The sequence below is a fragment of the Zeus faber genome (genome assembly GCF_960531495.2).
Source record: "Zeus faber genome assembly, chromosome: 6".
Lineage (NCBI taxonomy): Eukaryota > Metazoa > Chordata > Actinopteri > Zeiformes > Zeidae > Zeus > Zeus faber.
In genome coordinates, this window is record NC_137201.1 from 28,070,480 (window position 1) to 28,092,396 (window position 21,917).

General features: G+C 47.6%; 2 protein-coding genes across 5 annotated transcripts; both read left to right on the plus strand.

Annotated features, from left to right (window-relative positions):
- Positions 1-3,515: 3,515 nt before the first annotated feature.
- lyve1b (lymphatic vessel endothelial hyaluronic receptor 1b) lies at positions 3,516-8,026 on the plus strand. Of its 2 annotated transcripts, XM_080001900.1 has the most exons (6): positions 3,516-3,620; positions 4,330-4,495; positions 4,991-5,130; positions 5,249-6,715; positions 7,270-7,345; positions 7,598-8,026. In XM_080001900.1, exons 1-6 carry the CDS (start codon positions 3,536-3,538, stop codon positions 7,821-7,823), a joined length of 2,160 nt encoding a protein of 719 aa, XP_079858026.1. In that variant the 5' UTR covers positions 3,516-3,535; the 3' UTR covers positions 7,824-8,026. The 2 variants fall into 2 exon arrangements, with proteins under 2 accessions (XP_079858026.1, XP_079858027.1); XM_080001901.1 differs by lacking the exons at positions 7,270-7,345; positions 7,598-8,026 and adding an exon at positions 6,938-7,057.
- Positions 8,027-13,509: 5,483 nt separating this feature from the next.
- Positions 13,510-21,773, plus strand: rlig1 (RNA 5'-phosphate and 3'-OH ligase 1). 3 transcript variants are annotated; one of them, XM_080002175.1, is made up of 7 exons: positions 13,510-13,651; positions 17,624-17,741; positions 18,005-18,100; positions 18,270-18,416; positions 19,374-19,571; positions 20,319-20,488; positions 21,145-21,773. In XM_080002175.1, the coding sequence occupies exons 1-7, from the start codon at positions 13,562-13,564 to the stop codon at positions 21,328-21,330; spliced, it is 1,005 nt and encodes a 334-aa protein (XP_079858301.1). In that variant the 5' UTR covers positions 13,510-13,561; the 3' UTR covers positions 21,331-21,773. The 3 variants fall into 3 exon arrangements, with proteins under 3 accessions (XP_079858301.1, XP_079858302.1, XP_079858303.1); XM_080002176.1 differs by having other exon boundaries at positions 18,300-18,416; XM_080002177.1 differs by lacking the exon at positions 21,145-21,773 and adding an exon at positions 21,040-21,082.
- Positions 21,774-21,917: the final 144 nt, after the last annotated feature.

A 21,917-nucleotide genomic window follows, 5' to 3' on the forward strand; every position in this document is an offset into this window, starting at 1 on the left:
GCTGCCATGAAACCATGCTGCCATGAAGCCATGCTGCAATGAAGCCATGCCACCATGCTGCCATGAAACCTTGCTGCCATGAAGCCATGCCACCATGCTGCCATGAAGCCATGCTGCCATGAAGCCATGCTGCCATGAAGCCATGCTGCCATGAAACCATGCTGCCATGAAGCCATGCCGCCATGCTGCCATGAAGCCATGCTGCAATGAAGCCATGCTGCCATGAAACCATGCTGCCATGAGGCCATGCCACCATGCTGCCATGAAGCCATGCCACCATGCTGCCATGAAACCATGCTGCCATGAAGCCATGCTGCCATGAAACCATGCTGCCATGAAGCCATGCCACCATGCTGCCATGCTGCCATGAAGCCATGCCGCCATGCTGCCATAAAGCCATGCTGCCATGAAGCCATGCCGCCTTGCTGCCATGAAGCCATGCCGCCATGCTGCCATGAAGCCATGCCGCCATGAAGCCATGCCGCCATGCCGCCATGAAGCCATGCCGCCATGAAGCCATGCCGACATGAAGCCATGCTGCCATGCTGCCATAAAACCATGCCGCCATGAACCCATGCTGCCATGAAGCCATGAAGCCATGAAACCATGAAACCATGCCGCACTGCTTCAATGTTTGTCACATGGGCGCAGCCATTGAATGTTCTTTCACCTCGCTCGGTGCTAGTTGCCGAAGGAGGGTGTCTGGCCCCAAATGTTCAGATGAAACATTTATCAGTTCCTCGATCAACCCGCCCCCCCCGCACAGTACACCCTGTCCAGAGACAGCGTCCTTGACTTCACGCCAGCCAAGTGTCCAGTTGCATTTGCTCTTTTTTAACGGCAGGATGTCTTTGATGAGGATCGCTCCATCAATATATATTTTTAATGACTCACATTGCAATTACACACACCACTGGTCAAGGTTACACACCTCATGCTTTCCACTCGCAAGACTCATCTCGGACATCCTCCGGTTTTTACGACCCTCTTCCTCTCTTTGGAAGTCGAGGGCTCTGGATGCTGCTGAGGGAAAATGCAAAGTAGAAGATGAACAACATCCATGACGCAGGGACGCTGTGGAAACATTCTAGAAAGATTTCCTCTGTGCGTGTGGCACAGTGGACTTTTTGTGGCATCCTGGTGGGCTGTGGCGTCCAACATCCACCAATTTGCTCTCTCTGAGTCTGAGGGGATGGATCCTTTTGTTCCAGATCAACATGTTTGACGTGTCTTCGTCTTCCTATTCTGTGGTTTTAATCAGCCCCAGAGCAAAGCCTGGTTTCCTTTCCCAAACAGTGATGGTGGGCTTTCTCCAGCAGGAACCAGGGTCTTTTGCTCTGTGACTCAGCCAATTGAAGTTCAAGAGATTATTTGTCACATACATGTACATACGGTCATACATATATGCAGTGAAATGTCTTGACACCCGGTGATTACACACAATAAGCCATATAAGCTCTATAAATACTAAAAATACTCAAATGTGCGTAATTGACACAAGGTGCTTGCGCAGGCGGCCGCAAGGGGCGGCGCCACCATGGCAATTCTGGGTTCTACTATAATTACAAATAGATTTCTAACGGATGACGAGGCAACAAAGAGAATGGCTCTTGAGTACATTTTTGAAGATAAAGTTAAAAGCAAAAACTCTAAGTGACATTGATGTCACTTAGAGTTTATGCTTTTAACTTTATTTTTTCTCTCGACTCGTGATTCTCAACCTTTTTCATATCAAGGACCCGCAATTTGATAGGTATTATTTTATAAGATTTGGTCCCTGGGAGGCCAAATCTGAGAATTATTTTGTTGTATGAAATTCTCTAATCGTGATAATGTCTTGTAAATGAAATAATGGTGACGTTGAACAATTTAGCATGTTGGCCCCTAGACCCTCTCAGGCCACACAGAGACTCAGGCCAGAAATGCTCATACAAAGGTATCTTTTACTAAAGCAACTGAAAACGTTGTAGGGCATGCAGGCAACAGCATGCACAGGGAACTTTATGATCGACAAGGACTGAGTGGCAAAGACAAACTATATACACTGGCGTAATGACGAGACGAGACATAGCTGAGGGGGAAAAACACAGGGGGCATCTGCACAGGACCACCGCGAGAGAGAGAGAGAGAGAGAGAGAGAGAGAGAGAGAGAGAGAGAGAGATATTTTAACTTGACTGTTGTCTTTGTATTCTCTGCATAGGTCAACAGGGAGAACATCAGCTGTGCATACATGTCACTTTGTCATTAAGATGAACTTTGCACTGTCATTACATTATGCAATAACTGTTGCGATATACGTACAAATAGGCAAAGTGTGCCAACTTTGTTTGCCGTTTGTTTTTAATATAAATATCTATAGCTGCTACTTTAGGTGATCATCAAGCATTCCGCCTATAGATGATTATCATTTGTGTAATACCAACTTCTTTGTATACACTGTATACCTATAATGTTTGCATTTTCCCATATGGACAATAAAGTTGCCCCTAAGTCCAAAATTACTCACATGGCCAGAGTTAGGGTTTTGGAGCCTCTCCTGAGTACAACATACTCACTATACTGAAATACACCATGTTGAAATGATTGCAACCGGATGCAAACACGTTTATTTCGTTGTGAATGAGAACAACGAAGTTCAGCAGAAACAACTGTGCATCCCAGAGAGGGAGACGGGTGTCAGAAGAAGGAAGGAGATGGATAGAGAGAGGATAGGAAAAAGGAAATGAAAGACAGAACAGAGAGCGAGCGAGCGAGTGACAGAGAGAGCGAGAGAGGATAGAAAAAAATGACAGTGTTTGAGAGAAGTTGCAAAGAGGTCAGAGAGTTCAGAAAGAAAGAAGGAAAGAAAGAAAGAAAGAAAGAAAGAAAGAACGATGAGAGGGAGCAGCGCAGGGTGAGTGCAGAGGAAGTTCCCTCCTGTGGTGGGAGCGTCATTCCAAATCCAACTGGAGGAGAAACGCTGGCGAAGCAGCAAAACAGCGACAGAGAAATCCATCACAAGGCCCCAGCAGAAGCTATTTGGTTCCCAGCCCCAAGTCCTTCCTGGGCCTGGACTTCCCTGCACAGAAAACCCTGATAAAGAGGCAGAGTTCAGTAACGTCCCCTCGATAAAGCTTGAGTCATTGTTTGGAAGTATCCGTTTGTTTCTCGGTCTTTATCTCTGTTCCTCCAATAAAGAAATAATAATAAAAATAATAATAACAACTATATATAATAATTTCTTATTCATAAGACTCCTAGTTTCGTACCCAGAATCTGTGATGAAATATTTCCATTTCAAAAACCCTTTCTCGTTCTTTTTTTTGTTGGTGTGTGTGCTGGTGTGGAGGTGTGTGTTCTGTGATGGAGGGCCATCAAGCAGATTTGACCTCTGCTTCCTGCTTCCTCTCCACTTCCACATCACGTTTCACTGGGGGCCTTTTTGTAGTTTTCTTCTTCGTCGTCGTCGTGGTCGTATTCCTCTTTTGCTTTATTTTATCGTCCCTCTACTCCAAACGCTCGTCATTCATGTTTGATGTCGCAGCAGCAACAACCATGGTGAGGGCTCGGTCTGCTGCCCAGCTCCTGCTTCTTCTGCTCCCGCTCCACTGCCTGGCTTTTGACAAGAAGCAAATAAAAGGTAAGAGCCCTCTGCACGTGAGGGTAAAAATTTGCAATATAGATAAAATAAATTAAAAAAAAAAAAAAAAAAAAAAAAAAAATATATATATATATATATATATATATATATATATATATAAATATAAGTTACAAATGCAAAATTTTTAGCTCAAGCTTTTGGAACATTTGTTTATCGATACCAGTTGCGATATGCTTAATCATAAAGTCATTTACATGGCACTTTATTGTTAATTAATGAGCAATGAAACATTTAAGAATATATAACTGTGTTATATCCACAAAAAGTTGATAAAATTAAAGCACATAAAAATACCAAAAAACAACAGTCTAATTGACAGTAATTCGTAATTATCCACTCTGGTACACATTATTCTATAACGTTAAAGAAAATGTGAGGAAACAATATTTTTCTGGTACCATACATTTAAGCACAATTCCGCATTTTTCGACGTTGTCTCATATCTAGTATGGACAATGTGTATTGTAAGTGTGTATACAATAATTGTAAATGAGAATAATTATGTTGCAAAACAAGATACCGTATTAGTCCTGAAATGTTTTATAGCTAAAAATAAATAAGAAAATTAATCAGAGAGATTTTCTGATCCTGATGCGTTTTTCAATACATGAAGGTCAGTTTTCAATGAGACTCCTTATCTCTGCTGACTGGATATATGATATTTGACTGGATATTTCCGCATGTGCAGTCGTGCCCAGGAGCGAGCGCATGGCGGGGGTTTTCATGATTCCACAGTCTGGCAACTACATCCTGAACGCCAGGGAGGCTTGGGAGGCGTGCAGCTTTTTGGGGAGCACGCTGGCGACCCTGCAGCAGATGGAGGAGGCGCTGAAGCATGGCCTGCAGACCTGCAAGTAGGATTCACTGTTGAGTATGTTCCAGTTTGGGAAAAGACAAACTGGTGGAACCCACGCTGGTTTTGGACAAAGCCTTTTTGATATCAGAGATACATTCACTAGACTTTCATTTTGAACCAGGAGTTCCACTTTTATTGTGCTTGTTACATTGGAAACCTGGCCAGTTACACAGGGTTGCCACAAATTGGCCCCACAGATCTTGTCAAGACTTCTACGTCAACATGCAAGGCATACAGGCTCATAGTGATTTGAAACTTGGGCAAAACAGTCACGAATGTTTAATATCAAAAGATCTTAATTTGAATCATATAACACAATCACAAACACGTGGTGAAAAACAGGAAACTATTGGAAAACGACAAATTGCATTTCAAGGTTATGCAATAAAAATTGACTTTCCATCGCAGTTGGTTGAGTGTTGCATCACTTGGACTACAAAAGCAAACAGTCCATCATTGATGCCTCACATGCCCTTCTTTGACACTTCCACAGGTTTGGGTGGGTCACTGGACCGGTCGCCATCATACCTCGCATCACAGGTGATCCAAAATGTGGCCAAGACAAATTGGGGCTGGTCAGCTGGAAGGCAGTAGCAAATAAGCCTTTTGGTGCATTCTGCTTCATGGCAGCAGGTACAGTGTGGTCAATATTCACTCAAAATGTATGTATGTCATATTGAGAACTACTAGGATCTAGATAGTAGATCATTATTAAAAATGTAAATTTAGTTGTATGTGTCTTCTCTTGTAGATTTAGAACCACCTCAATACACCCCAGCGGTCATCATCCCAGCAACCTCAAAGTCAGCAACCGAACCGCGGAGACTAAAACCAGTCCCTGTCTCCACCAGGGTCAGACCCACCGTCGCCACCAGGGTCAGGCCCACCGCCGCCACCAGGGTCAGGCCCACCGTCGCCACCAGGGTCAGACCCACCGTCGCCACCAGGGTCAGACCCACTGCTGCCACATGGATCAGACCCACTGTCTCCACCAGGATCAAATCCAAGATCTTCACCAGGGTCAGACCCACTGCCGCCACCAGGGTCAGACCCACTGTCGCCACCAGGGTCAGACCCACTGCTGCCACATGGGTCAGACCCACTGCTGCCACATGGGTCAGACCCACTGTCTTCACTAGGATCAAATCCAAGATCTTCACCAGGGTCAGACCCACTGTTGCCACCAGGGTCAGACCCACTGTTGACACCAGGGTCAGACCCACTGTCGCCACCAGGGTCAGACCCACTGCTGCCAGATGGGTCAGACCCACTGTCTCCACTAGGATCAAATCCAAGATCTTCACCAGGGTCAGACCCACTGTCGCCACCAGGGTCAGACCCACTGTTGCCACCAGGGTCAGACCCACTGTCGCCACCAGGGTCAGACCCACTGCTGCCAGATGGGTCAGACCCACTGTCTCCACTAGGATCAAATCCAAGATCTTCACCAGGGTCAGACCCACTGCCGCTACCAGGGTCAGACCCACTGTCGCCACCAGGGTCAGACCAACTGCTGCCACATGGGTCAGACCCACTGCTGCCAGATGGGTCAGACCCACTGTCTCCACTAGGATCAAATCCAAGATCTTCACCAGGGTCAGACCCACTGTCGCCACCAGGGTCAGACCAACTGTCGCCACCAGGGTCAGACCCACTGCTGCCACATGGGTCAGACCCACTGCCTCCACCAGGATCAAATCCAAGATCTTCACCAGGTTCAGACCCACTGCCGCCACCAGGGTCAGACCCACTCTCTCCACCAGGGTCAAACCCACTCCCTCCACCAGGGTCAGATCCACTGCCTCCACCAGGGTCAGATCCACTACCTCCACCAGGGTCAGATCCACTGCCTCAACCAGGGTCCGGTCTACAGCCTCAACCAGGGTCAGATCCACTGCCTCAACCAGGGTCCGGTCTACAGCCTCAACCAGGGTCAGATCCACTGCCTCCACCAGGGTCATGTCCACTGCCTCCACCAGAGTCAGGTCCACGGCCTCCACTAGGGTCAGGTTCAAACCTAGCACTCCTCCCTCAACAAAGTCAGCGACAAAACCCCCCAGACGTCCTCTTCGCACATCCACCCTCGCTCCGACAGTCAAATCGGCCTCCACCTCATCCCCCATCAGAAGGTTAATCTCCATCACCACCATCCAAAGCTACACTGGTGGAGCCTCTGTGTCGCTCCAGTCTCTGAGCTCCTCAAAGGCTTTTCTTGGAGGTAAGTCCAGGTCCTGAGTGTTTTCCAGTCCTTTCATTGGGATGATTATGAGCCCATGAAGGGAGGATGAACCACAAAACCTCAGCCCTCCTCAGGAGATGTTGAATGTGTTACACAAGTTGAGGCATAAACAGAGGGCAAGTGCCACAAAGAGGTTAGCAGAGGCAAAAAAATTCAAGGTTCAGAAACATAAAAAATCCAGTTTCCATGTTTTTGCTCCAGCCGTGCCCTGATCCAGCTGATTCCGCTCACCAGTTGGACCTCAAGGGCAAATTGAAAAATCCATCCCACAATCCAAGTTCACTCAAACTCCCGGAGTGCAATTTTACTGACAGAACCTGGACCTTCCATCTCTGAAGGTTGGATGTGAAAGATGCAGAAAGTCTGAATCTCTGGAGAGCAGATGGAACGACATCCCTCGTTACGGAGAGTCCCATCATGCCTTTTGATGATCAATGCGTTCAATCACAACTGAAAATGATCCTGCGTAATGAGTCAACAGATATTGTAATGTTTGTTCATACAATTTTCTTTGTTGTCTTTCACCCTTTTAGTGACAGCAGCTGTCAGTGTAATTGGAACTGCAGTCTTCCTCCTGGCAGTAGCAGCTGCTGTGTGGTACTACAAAATGTGAGTATCTATCTATCTATCTATCTATCTATCTATCTATCTATCTATCTATCTATCTATCTATCCTTATATCAGTCTATTTTTCTATCTATCTTTCTATCTATCTATCTATCTATCTATCTATCTATCTATCTATCTATCTATCTATCATCTATCTATCTATCTATCTATCTATCTATCTATCTATCTATGTGATATCACTATGCGATTACATAATAAAGGAATGTTTTGTTTACCCCATTCAATTCAAAGGAAGAGGAGTGTTTGCCCGCCCTGGTCGCCACGGCAACGGAAGGATGCCATAGAGACGGAGATGTGGAAGCAGGCGAACAGTGGGGCGAACGCGCACACTCCTCCACAGGGAGGAGGAGAAGGGGAAGAGGAAGGAGAGGAGGAAGGAGAGGAAACGGCCAGGAAGTACTCGAGCGACGTCACGCTCTGCGTCAACACAGACACCAAAGGAAGCAACTCGGAGTAGCTCTGTGTCGTTTCCACAGTGAGGATCCACACCCCATCATTCTGACCAGCTCAGCAGTGCCTGCATGGGGGTTGTCTAGTGTGTGCGTGCGTGTGTGTGTGTGTGTGTGTGTGTGTGTGTGTGTGTATGTTTACTTAAAAGCTGGCGTCTGTGTGTAATTTCTTCCCCCAAAGATTTTGTTTTATTATGTCTCAGAGAATGCATTCAACTTTTTAAATAAAAAAATAAACAAAACAAAATGTTTTTCAGGGTGGAGTGATGTTTTTTCGCAGATTTTGACACTGATATACTGTGTGTCTGTATATATATATATATGAAACCTGGAAGGGGGTGAATGGGAGGAACGGCCTGCCTGATCTGAATCCGAATGGTGCTTTGTTATTGGACTCCTGTGCTAGTCATGGATTGGCCATAACGAACACCATGTTTGAGCATAGGGTGGCTCATAAGTGTACGTTGTAAGGGGTGTGGTTAGGACCCAATTGCAGCACAAAGACAGGCAGGGATATTTGGTAATGACTTTTATTTGTAGAGCGGACGGAAGACAGGCAGGGGGCAGGCAGGATACATCGTCGGAGACAGGCAGGTTCGATAACAAGGAGTGCAGACAGAAGAGTACTCGTCGGAGACCCTGTCCATCTCCACCTCCTCCGCTAAATGGGCCACGTGATCCTCATCGGAGTAGTTGGAGACCCCGTCCATCTCCTCGTCCTCCGCCAAATGGGCCACGTCCTCATCGGAGGAGGGACCCCCAGGGTCGACATCCTCTGCCTCTAAAACATCGCTGGAGGACACAGACAAGAGGGGTGGTGGGGTCTGCGGTCGGGAGGGTTGACCCGGTCTGGAGGGCTGGTCAGGATGGCGCTGATGAAACCTCCTGATGAGGGTGTGGTCCAGAATGTGCCTCGTAGGGACCCAGGACCTCTCCTCCGGGCTGTAACCCTCCCAATCCACCAGGTACTGCAGGCCTCTCCCACGCCGGCGGGAACGTAGGAGACGGCGGACAGAAAAGGCAGGACCCCCGTCAATGAAGCGTGGAGGAGGCGGTGGAGGCGCCAAGGCAACCAGAGCACTCTCCCGGACCGGCTTAACTTTGGACACATGGAAAATGGGATGGACGCGCATGGACCTGGGGAGCTTGAGCCGCACTGCCACTGGGTTGATGACCTTCTCGATCATGGACGGGCCGATGAACCGAGGAGCCAGCTTTTTGGATTCCACCTTAAGGGGGAGGTCCTGGGTGGAGAGCCAGACCTTCTGGCCCGGCTGGTACTCCGGGGCCTGGGAGCGGCGACGGTTGGCGGCAGAGGCGTTGCGGCCAGCGGCTCAGAGGAGGGCGGCCCGGGCCCGGGTCCAGGTCCTGCGGCAGCGGCAAATGAAGGCCTGGATGGACGGGCAGGAAGCCTCCTTCTCAAGGGCCGGGAACAGAGGCGGTTGGAAGCCGTAGGCGCACTGGAAGGGGGAGAGGCCTGTGGCCGAACTGGTCAGGGTGTTGTGGGCATATTCCACCCACAAAAGCTGCTCGGACCAGGACGACGGGTGTTGTGATGTCATGCAGCGAAGGGCCGTCTCCATCTCCTGGTTCTTCCGCTCCGTTTGGCCGTTGGACTGGGGGTGGTACCCTGAAGAGAGGCTGACGGTGGCCCCCAGGAGCGCACAGAACTCCCTCCAGAAGACAGGGCGAACTGGGGACCCTTGTCGGATACAACATCTACCAGGATGCCATGGAGGCGGACGGCGTGGTACAATAATAGCTTGGCGGTGCCCTTGGCCGACAGGAGCTTCGGTAGAGGCACGAAGTGAGCCATCTTGCTAAACCGGTCCACCACGGTCAGGATGGTAGTGTTGCCGCTAGACGGTGGCAGACCGGTGACGAAGTCCACGGAGATGTGAGACCAGGGGCGATGAGGAACCGGCAGTGGGTGTAGGAGACCAGCAGGAGCAAGAAGAGAGGGTTTGTGCTGGTTACAGGTGGGGCAGGCATTGACGAACCCTTGGACGTCCTCACACAGGGAGGGCAACCAGAAGCGACGTTGGAGGACCTCCTTCGTCCGCTGGATCCCCGGGTGGCAGGTGAGTCGGGAGCCCACTGGAGAACCTCGGACCGGAGGTCAGGCAGGACGAACAGACGGTCGGGCGGACATGCGCTGGGTCCAGGTTGGTCCTGGGCGGCGGCTCTGACCTTCTCTTCCACCTCCCAGGTGAGTGTGGCAACTAGACGGGAAAACGGTAGAATGGTGTCAGGGTCAGCAGCATCTTCCTCCTCCTCCTGGAACTGCCGGGACAGGGCGTCAGGTTTGATATTGCGTGACCCCGGCCGATAGGAGAGGGAGAAATTGAACCTTGTTAGGAAGAGCGCCCAAAGGGCCTGACGGGAGTTCAGTCTCCTGGCGGACTGGATATACTCCAGGTTCTTGTGGTCGGTCCACACCAGGAACGGCAGCTGGGTTCCCTCTAGCCAGTGTCGCCACTCCTCCAGGGCCAATTTGACGGCGAGAAGCTCCCTATTCCCGATGTCGTAGTTCCTCTCGGCCGGGGTTAAACGCCTGGAGAAGAAGGCGCAGGGATAAAGCTTCTAATCGGAGGCGGTTCTCTGGGACAGAACGGCTCCGACTCCCATGTCGGAGGCATCCACTTCAACCACGAACTGCTGTTCGGGGTCAGGCAATACCAGAATGGGGGCTGAAGTGAACCGTGCCTTCAGGGCCAGGAAGGCGTCGTTGGCGGCGGCGAACCACCGAAACGGCACTCGGAGGAAATTAGGGCTGTGAGGGGGGCAGCCACCGTGCTGTAGCCTCAGATGAACCTCCGATAGAAGTTGGCAAAACTGAGGAAGCGCTGGAGTTGTTGTCCTGGGTGGGCCAGGTAGTGACGGCGGAGACCTTAGTGGAGTCCATCTGGATGGTCCCCCTCCCTACAACGTACCCCAGGAAGGAGACAGACGGGATGTGAAACTCACACTTCTCCGCCTTCACAAAGAGTGAGTTCTCCAGGAGGCGCTGCAGGACCGTCTGGACGTGGTGGACGTGCTCAGCTTGGGATCGGGAGAAGATCAGGATGTCGTCGAGGTACACAAAGACAAATTTGTTGAGCATGTCCCTGAGCACGTTATTGACCAGGGCCTGGAAGCCGGCGGGGGCGTTGGTGAGACCAAAGGGCATCACCAGATATTTGTAGTGACTGGAGGGAGTGTTGAATGCTGTCTTCCATTCGTCCCCCTCTCGAACCCGGACCAGATGGTAGGCGTTGCGTAGGTCGAGCTTGGTGAACTTCGTGGCCCCCTCCAGGAGTTCGAAGGCTGATGAGATGAGGGGCAGGGGATAGTGGTTCTTGACCGTAATGTCGTTGAGACCGCGATAGTCAATACAGGGGCGAAGCGACTTGTCCTTCTTCTCTACGAAGAAGAAGCCCGCCCCCGCTGGGGATGGGAGGGACGGATGATGCCCGCCGCCAGGGCATCGTTAATATAGGTGTCCATGGCCTCTCTCTCCGGGGCGGACAGGGAGTACAGGCAGCCTCTGGGGGGGGTGGAGCCGGGCTGGAGGTCAATGGCAATATTGTACGGCCTGTGCGGGGGAAGGGATGTCGCCTTGGCCTTGCTGAAGACCTCCCTGAAGTCGAGGTACTCGGCGGGGACCCCCAACATGTCGGGTGCAGAGCTGGAGCTGTTGGGTGGCTGAGGTGCGGCGGCTTGCCTCAGGCAGACCTGATGGAACGCAGGTCCTGGCAGAGGTCGCTGAGGCAGTCAAAAAACTCCTCGGTGGCAAGACCGTGACCTCCACGGTCTGATGAAGCATGTACTAGGGCGGTTTACAGCCGAGTGTGAAGCGGTCGGGATGAGAGTCAGCACCTCCAAGTCCGAGGCCATGGTTCTCTGCCGGAAAACGCTGGATTGCTCCCTCCGGGTCGGGAGCAAGTTGCTGCCCCAAGTGAAGGGGTTCAGGTATCTCAGGATCTTGTTCATGAGTGAGGGGAAAATGGAGTGTGAGATGGACAGGCGGACCGGTGCGGCGTCAGCTGTGATGCGGGCGTTGTACCGGACCGTTGTGGTGAAGAGGGAGCTGGGCCGGAAGGCTCATCGATTCATCGATTTTATTGAAAAAATATATATATATACATATATTAAAAAATTTAAATTTTTAATTACAAAAACGTTATTAAACGTAAAAAAAAATAAAAAAATCAACCCCATCTCATTGTCTGATAACTCATTCAGATGCAGGATTGACGAGATGGCAGGGATTGTGTCAGAACAGCTGATAAAGAGCCTACGAGAGAGTCATTTTTATGCCCTCAAACATGCGGCTTCCCATCACGTCAAAGAGCTCCTGCATGGTTTGAGGACCAAGCTGCGCGAATGCTTCCCCCATCCCAGATGTGAAGTGCAGCTGGATGGAAAAGCCCTTCACCAGCCACAGTGACGAGACCCTCACAGGCCTGAGCGCAAAAGACAAGGACAATCTTGTGGATCTCTCCTGAAACGGGCTCTCTCACAGAAGTACCTGACAAACTTTTGGCTTCGTGTTGCTTCTGAGTATCCCGATCTGTCCGACAGATCTGTGCGGTTTCTGATGCCTCTCCTGGCGACGAATCGCTGTGAGACTGGCTTTTCGGTGCTTGTGGCATTGAAGACGAAATACAGGAATAAACTGAATGTTGATCCTGATCTACGCTTGAGACTGTCGTCCCTTAAGCCAGACATCGAGCATTTAGTGTCTGCCATGCAACCTCAGCCTTCTCATGAGGTGAGTTCATATTAATGTGCTCCTGTTATTGTTGGTTTTATCAGCACTAGTGGAGTCATTAGGCTACATCCAAAATACTGCGCCCTTCAGACAGCGCTTAGTAGATACCGTTACTAACGTGACGTTCCATAGAAATAAGGTTATTTTTAACCCACCTCTTTTTTTGTTTTACCACTTCTGCACTGTATGTATGGGAATGCGTATGATTGTTAAAATATACGTCCTCTGACAACACACTGTTTGGCTCCGGTATTACTTCTGGTCGGGTGTGGGCCGCCAACACTTTTGAGATTTTCAAGTGGGCCGTGAGCCCAAAAAGGTTGGGAACCATTGCTAGAAAAACTATATATACTATATACACTATATACACTGTATATACAATATACACTATATATATACTATATACGCTATATATACACTATGTAAACTATATACACTATATATATACTATATACGCTATATATACACTATGTAAACTATATACACTATATATACTATATACACTATGTATACTATATACACTATATATACTATATACAATATATATACTATACACACTATATACACTTTGTATACTATATACACTATATATACTATATTGCTACATATACTATATACATGCCCCCTTACCATGAAATAACACGGGTCCTCGCTTATCGACCAATAAGCTGGTTGTAGGAAGGAACTCGGTCGTTAAGTGAGGAGCACCCGTCATAAAAATCTCACGCACACATTTTAGTATTTTTCTTATTTTGAGAGCTTACAGTAATCACTGGCTGTCATGACGTCTCACTACACGCGTGTACGACAGTTTGCGTGAGCACGTGACGAGTAGTTCCTCCAACTCCCACACGCACGTGGAGTTTGTCGGCGCTTGACGCGACGCGCATGCGCACCGGGAACCACTCGCTGCCTCCCCCCGGGTCGTCCTCGAGGCGCAGCTCCGGGGCGTCACCGTCCGCGACGCTGCGCGGATGAACTGCCGCCGCGGACATGCGACGCCTGGGTGCCGTTCAGCACAAGGTGCCGTGTGTGTTCCTGACGGAGGTGACAGAGGAACGCTCCAGAAAACGCGACCACCAGGTCGGTACGCTGTTCCGCCGCCGTCGAAAGCGATAGCCTGCGTTAGCATCGAGCTAAACTACAGAACGCGCCGAGCGGCATTTAGGTTGCCAGTTTTGTTGTTACGGAGGTTTATTTGTTGTCCACATTGTTGGCGCCTGATGAAGCAGTATCCAGGCCGCCACGCGTTTCCTAATATTCCCTTTAGTCCAGTCCAGAGACGCATAACGTCAAAGTCACTCTGTGGTTCATTCAGATCAGAGCGGTAACCCCGATCTATCCGAAAATGGACCTTCATCGTGGACGAAAACATAAAGCCGACACACATCATTGATAACAGATTTAATTTTCAATTGCAGGAGTCCACTCAGTTCCCTCTCAGGGTTTGTTTAAAATTGTGCACATCTTCACGAGGCTGAAGTTGGCTCCTAATTCGAACATTTTCAGTCCACCTCAAACGGCCGCAGCAACGTTGCTTGGCCTGTAGGTGGCTCTGTTTACTGACCAATCTGTCTTGTCCTGTAGAGGCCTCGATGGAGAGATTTCTAAAATGACTCGTCTGTTGTGGATATTTGGATTCAGTAAAATAAAACACAGAACCACTGCCCAGGATGCATTTTTCAATAGACTATTTCACGTTTTGTTTACTACGATATGAATCAATCAGAAACACAACATGGCAAGATGGACTGTAATTGAATGAATAAAAGCAAAAAGTGTTTGCAAAGTGTTTACTAAATTGTCATGGTTTTACTATTGGATTTTTTCGGTATGACTTATTAACCTCTGAACATGGTATGGAGACAATGGTTTGTCCCCAATTGCTATGTTCCTCCCCACCTATTTTCCAAACGTTTGAAAAATGAGACACTTGGGCACGGCTATCACCGTGGTGGGGTGGAGGGAGAGAGGTCAGTCTGTTTCTGGGGTGAGAACTGTCCTTGACGATGCTGCGTGCCCTCCGCTGACCTCCCTTGTGCTGGACAGCCACAATGGTGGGGAGTCAGGAGCGGTCCAATTTCCAGGTCCGAGACAGAGCGGTTGCCATACCCTACTGAGATGCAGGGTTTAGGATCTGGGTGAGTACTGAAGACCTGTGCTAACCAGCTAGCCCCTGTGCTCACTACGATATTCAACACCTCCCTGGCCGAGTTGGTGGTCACGTCCTGCTTCAGGAGGTCCACCATCATCCTTGTGCCGAAATAACACCTCTCCAGCCTGCTTGAATGACTACCGTCCGGTGGCCCTCGCCTTGGTGGTCATGATTACATCTGCACCTCCCTCCCCCGCACCATTGACCCGCTGCAGTACGCATAACGGCGGAACAGATCCACGGACGACGCAGTCTCCCAGGTACTGGGAGCCCCCCCGGGGCTGCTTCCTCAGCCCCCTACTGAAACTCTCAGTACACACATGACTGTGTGGCCAGGTCCAGCTCCAACACCATCATAAAGTTTCCTGAAGATACCGTCGTGGTGGGCCTGATTGACGACGACGACGAGAAGGCCTACGGCCAGGAGGTGACTGACCTGTCATGTTGGTGCCAGGACAACATCCTCCACCTGAACATCAGCAAACTAAGGAGCTGATTGTGGACTTTGGGTGAGGATTACAACCGAGGACGCACGCGCCGTTGGTGATTAATTGGACTTCTGTCGACAGGGTGAGCAGCTTCAAGTACCTGGGAGTACCTGGGAGCCCACATCACCGAGGACTTAACATGGACTATACATACAGAAACTTTGGTCGAGGCAGCGTCTTAACCCACTTAGGCAGCTGAATAAATTCAGTGCTTGGTGAGGATCCTCAAGTCCTTCTACTCTGGAGCAGTGGAGAGCATCCTGACAGGCAACATCACTGCCTGGTTTGGGAGCTGTACTGCTCAGGACAGGCGGGCCCTGCCGGGGGTGGTGCATTCAGCTGAACGTACCACTGGAACTACCCTCCCCTCCCTGCAGGACATATACACCAGGAGGTGTAGTAGCAGAGACCGCAGGATCATGAAGGATCCTCATCACCCCAACAACGGACTGTTCCAGCTGCTGCCGTCAGGCAAGCGCCTCCGCAGCCACACAGCGAGAACAGAGAGACTGAGACGGAGTTTCTTCCCGCAAACCATTAGAACTGTCAACGCTGACCTCACCAGGGGCCCCCACTGAGACACACACATAGGCCCCACTGCCTTACTGTAACATACGTTGCATACTGTACTACAAGTTACTGTATCACTGTACTGGGTTACTGCATACTGTGCTGTATTGCAGTTCTGTTCAGTGTTACTGTATTGCTGTGAAATACTGTTGTATACCGTACTGTTTATCTCAACACACACGCTCACTTTATTCACATGCATTTTGTATTTCTACTTTGTATATTACCTTTTTTTTCTTTTACTCTTATTTTATAATATTTACTAACTGAATTGCGTTTAAGGAATCAGTTAGTTAGTTAATTATTGTGCATAATCTCCGTAATGTCATTTCACTACATATACAGTATGTATGCTATGTATAAGTATGTGACAAATAAACATCCTGAATCTTGCATCTTGTGTCATGCCCAAGTGTCACATTTTCGAGACATTTTGAACAAAGTGGGGAGAGCCATAGCAATTATGGAAAAATTGCAGTGACACAAATAGAGATTCATTAAAAAAAAAAAGATTTCTACAGTAAAATCTCCTGTCATTCTGGATTCTAATACTTAGTTACATTGTTTGTCATGGCCAAGTGTCTGACTTTTGAAGATAAAATAAATTAAACTAAAATTAGTGCGGAGGAACATATCAATTAGGGAAAATTGCAATGACACGAGGACACCGGTCTTTTTACCATGTTCAGAGGTTAATAATAAAAATGTAATTCATAATAAAAGTCATAATAAAAAAATCCTTGGGTAGAAAGTGCAAACTCTTTACCTTTCTCATGTAATTACAGTCCATCTTGTCATGTTGTGTTTCTGTTTGCTTCATATAGTAGCTTTTTGGGAATAATTTAATCCATTGAAAAATGTATCCTGGACAGTCATTATTTGTTTTTATTTTGCTGAATACAGAGTATTCGTAACAGGTGAGTCCTTTTGGAAATGTCTCCATAGAGGCCTCTACAGGACAGGACAGATTAGTCAGTAAATAGAGCCATCTACAGGCCATATGGCGTTGTTGCGGCCATTTAAGATGGATAGAAACATTTGCATGAGGCGCCAACTTCAGCCTCCCCACATCTGCCACTTTTTCTTCAATATAGAAGCTTGATAAGATGAAGTTCAAGAGATTATTTGTCATGAGAGAGATAAGATTTATTAATCCCCGCGGGGAAATATATTGGTAGCCTATCCACAGCGTGACATGGATTAGTACTATACTAACAGGTAGCAGCAGTGTAGTGAGTGCAAATGGCGTCACAACAGTATTGCAGAAAGTGTCAATTCAGTGACTAACAATAGTTATAAGTATGGTTAAGTTAAATATATACTATTTATATGATTTATAAATCAGGGCGGTATTACAATGACCAAAGTGAAATAGTAGTATAAAGTATTGTAAAGTATAATATAACATAGTATGATGATTTGGTAATAATATAGTATAATGCTATAGTATAAAAAAATTCCTAGTCCAAACTTAATTATATGTGTGCAAGGTATATTCCAGGGACATGTTGTGTTATAAATGTCCGTGTGCACTGATCATTCCATCCATCCATTCATCCCTCCGTCCATTCATGCTCTGAAACCTCTCATTCGTGAAGGGTGATCCCAGACTGAATTAATCTCCAACCCCAGACGACGCTAAACTGAACTCACTTCTCTTTTCTTATCGGCGTTATTTTTGTGGCTGAAGCCCTATCAACCATGGCTTTGGATACCGCTAATCATAACCCATTTGACCTTTTTTCTAGTTTTAGGTATTAGCTAAGTTGTTACAGTTGATGGACATTCATTCTCTGCTCATTCCTAAAATATGTCTTGTATTCCCTTCCTTCCTCTCTTCAGCCATTTCAGGTCATTGCTACTGAGGAATTAAACCCTGTGGCGCTGGAATCCAATGTGGACTGTGCTGTGGCCACAGAGAAACTGGACGGAACCTGCTGCTACGTTACGCATCATCGTGGTTTGTGGTTCCTGCTTTCGAAGTGCTCTTGAGCAAGGCATTCATTCCATAGTTGCTCTATACATCAACAGCAGGCTACCAGCGTTTTCTGGGGTGTATTTTACTCATATACTAAATATATGGACAATAATGTTGCCGTCATAACGTGGCTTTGAATGAATGATTCAGTTTCAAGCTTTTTCCTTTGTTTTCATTTTCATTGAATGGGGTCAGTGAAATGACTTTTCTATTAGATCATTCAACGGTAATGTTCTGTTCCGCAGGGCAGCCTCACCTGTGGGCTCGACTCGATAGGAAACCCAACAAACAGGCGGACAAGAGGTTTAAAAAGCATCAGCATTCTCACAGGAGTGGGAAAGGTATTTCTACATTTCTTTCAACTTCATGGATCAACATTTCTAAAATATATATTTATATATATATATTTTTTGCTTCGTCATGGCAGGATTTCAGCTCTTGACCACGACATTTGCGACTTTGTGTAGTACTTGATTTTCTCATGCAAACCTCTGTTTTGATTTCTTATAGTTCTTTTTCCCGTCCAATTCCGTTGTTCAGGTTTCGAATGGAACTTGGAGGAGGATTTTAAGTCGGTACCAGAGGCGTGGATCCCAGCTCACAGAGTAAAACACCATGGTGGACATCCTGTCCCTGATGACCACGGACACATTCCAGGTCATAGAAGTGAAAAATGTCCCTGAGAACTAATGATACAGTAAATATAAATGTAGGATCCAAGCGCTGCGGTGCTTTCCATGGTTACAGTAAGTGATGGGAACATAGGGGACCAGGGCACTCTCACCAGATTTTATTTAAGATTAAGAAACCTTCATTACAGTGGAGGCTGAACTGATCAAAAAGCCAGCACTGCTTTATTCTAAGGCCATTTCCTAAAAACGATGAGAGATGGATGAGACCTGGGTCCAGTAAAGTTCCTCATGAGATCATTTTGTTGTTGTTGCTGCGTCTCATATTTCCACCCGACAGGAAGTCATGTGACCGGCTCATCCAGGTCATTAGCTGAAACACCTGGGTACGGTTTCCTGTTTAGTGGGAATGGATGTCACACTAACAAAGACCCCGTGGCGGCATGAGCAGCGTGACTCATTCTTTATGTTGGTTTTATAGGAAAATCCAAAAATCCATTAATAGATATAAAGGAATTGAACCTCCAGTAAGGTTGTATCAAGGCTTTTAAATCTTGAATAATATGCGAGTGCCGTTGTTTTTTATTATTCAGTTTATTTTGAATTTTTGTTCATTTTTCAATTATTTAATTATTTACTGTTTTTGGTCTTTTAGAGGGTTTTTACTGGGAAGCTCCTGAAAGGACCGTCAAATAGGGTATTGGAGATATGGAAGAATTAAATAAATCTGATCCCAAGAGCCACATCAAGCATGGAAGTTATGAAAGAAAAGTGTCTTTACTCTCTGCTTGCTCAGTCACTACGCTCCAAGTCTCCGACTCAGCTCCGGGGCGTTATTATTCAGTAACGGCAGCGGGTTGAATCGTCACTCTGTTCTTAAAGTTCAGGTCTCCCACTTGAGTCCTTTTGGCCGCGTACTGCTCACGTCATCTGACGGCGTCACACAATGTTCACGATAAGGTAACCTTCCGTGTTTGGTGTCCAGGTTGGGTCCCGGTGGAGACGGACAACAAGCAGTACTGCTGGCACTCCTCGGTGGTGGACCAAGACGCCGGCGTGGCGCTCGTCCTCAGACCCCGGGCTCAGGGCGAGGACTTGTTGGAGGTGGCGTTGGTTCCTCTCACAGAGCTGGTGGAGCAAACTCTGGAGCTGATCGGAACCAATATCAACGGAAACCCCTACGGTGGGTTGGAAGGGACTCCTGCCGCCGCGCTGGAAAACCCTCTCCCCGGGTGGTTGTGTGTCAACGTGTGTATTGACGTTTGATAATCCTGTGCGGTATTTACGAGCTGCATCGCAGGTCCTGTCCACGTCTCTATATCTTGGACGAGGTGGACGCTTGGATTATATCACAGTAGAATAAACTTTATTTCATAGGTATCTGACGCAACAAGAAGCCAGTAAAAAAAAAAAAAAGGCGTTGTGTGACATTAATCAAGATTAAATTGGTAATATTTGGAAAGCTCGAGATCCTGAAATAATAATTATAGTAATAAAGGGAGAAGTAAAATTCATTAAAACAGTAAGTCAATATACTCCATTTCAGTTTTGGGCCATCAATTTAGAGTCATCGAAGGATCGTGGCCATTCACTTGAAATAATCCAAGCAATTCTAAAAGAATCCTCCAAATAATCCTCACAATAGCATGAGCGAGGGTGAGAACAGCAGAAAATTGTATACGATTGTAGTATACAATTTTCAACAAGATGGCAGACCTTCACAACGGTCGTTCCACTTTCAGCTCGGTCCCGTTGGTTGTTCAACGTCTCTGTGACTCATTCCTTCAGTTTGTGTTTTTTTTTTTTCTTCATTGGTCACATCCACCTCTTACTTTTTGGGGGCAGCGGTGGAACCTCCTGCTCCAGGAACCTAACCAAGCATGTTTTTTCTCAGCGGTACATTGAACTAAAGTGCTGTGTTCCCCCACAGGGATGGGGAGCAAAAAGCAGCCCGTCCACGCCCTGGTGGCTCATGGGAGCTTGCTGCTCCGGGATCCTCCGCCCGTGGACTTCCAGCAGCTGAGGTCCTGGTTCCAGGAGAGTCCGGAGGGCCGGGTGGAGGGAATCGTGTGGCACTGCAACGACGGAACGCTGCTGAAGGTAAACTAAGGCTAAATGAACGTTGAGGTTCTAATTGCTTGCGAGGTCATTGACAGCTTAAAGCCTCTGCTCGTCCATGGGAAACGCTGCTTTCATGTAGAGGGCGATGATTCTAGGAACCTTCCAACTCATGTAAAATGAATTGAAACCCCCGCTTCCAACTGGAATGAACGGGCTTCTTTCTTTTCCTTAGTGGCAGATGTTTGTCGTCCATACGGGCAGGTCTTGTGATTTCTTTGAAATTGATCATTCAGAACCGGGGGGGGGGGGGGGGGGGGATTGTTTTGAAGTTCTACCAAGGCAGCATGATCCTAGATAGGATCGAGCACTTAGAGTCCACATTCCTCAAGATTGAACAAATCTGTTTTATTAAGCAATGTAGTGGATAGCGCTGGGTCAATACGATACACAAATTCATCTATATATTAAAAACAATTTCTAAAATATCTTTTGAACGCCCATCAGATCACACTGAAAAGCTGATTGCAATTTTCATGATGTATAAAATGTCAATATGTGTCAAAATAGAATCGTCTTCCCATCAATTTCAGATTTGATCGATGTCGGAGCAATGCTTTGTATGGAAAACAAACCCTAAGATCCTGCGCTGGTCGTGAAGTGTTCCATAAAGCAGCTTCCTGTGTGTGTGTGTCCAGGTTCACCGCCACCACCTGGGGCTCCGCTGGCCCCCCGCAGAGCCGTCCCTCAGCGCTCGGCCCGTGGTGGTCAGCGTCCCCCGGACCACGGAGGGGCTCCACGGCCCGTTCCCCTCCTTCTCCAGGCTCAACGGACGCTGCTTCAGCCGCCTCCCCCTCGTCAGCTTCCACCCCGAGGCACCGTGAGGCGCCGCCTTCCCTCCGTAGCGCAGCGCAGCCATCGCCGCTCGGGGTTTATCTCTCGGAACAATTCCAACTTGGGATATCAGATCAGAGACGTTCGGGCCGTGACCAGCCGTTCAGATGCTCTGCGACGCTCACTTTCTTGGTATTTAAGTCAAAAGCACTCATTCAGAGCTGTGACGAGGAGGAAACAAACAAAAAGGTAAAAATATATATTTTTTTTGTACAAAAAACGGCCGTGTAGCTTTGGGAAACAAACCAGTTTTTTTGCTGTGTAGGGATTGCTCGTATGACTGTTCTTTTTTTTTTTTTTTTTTTTTTTGCCAATTGTTTTCAGCTCGAGTGTTTATGTAAATAAAACCACGATGAGACGTAAAAGTCACATTTGTAAATATAAAACAGATCGTTTATTAAAACCATGTGGAACAATAAAAGATGCCTGCGGAGTTTGGACGAAATGTGTTTTTTATTGAGAGGTACGTGTAAAACACACAAATGTACAAATCTAATAAATATCTTAGAAAAATAATTCACCTCAAAGAACTTAGTAAGAATAAAGCTGCAATGTAGAATGAAATGACATTCAGTGC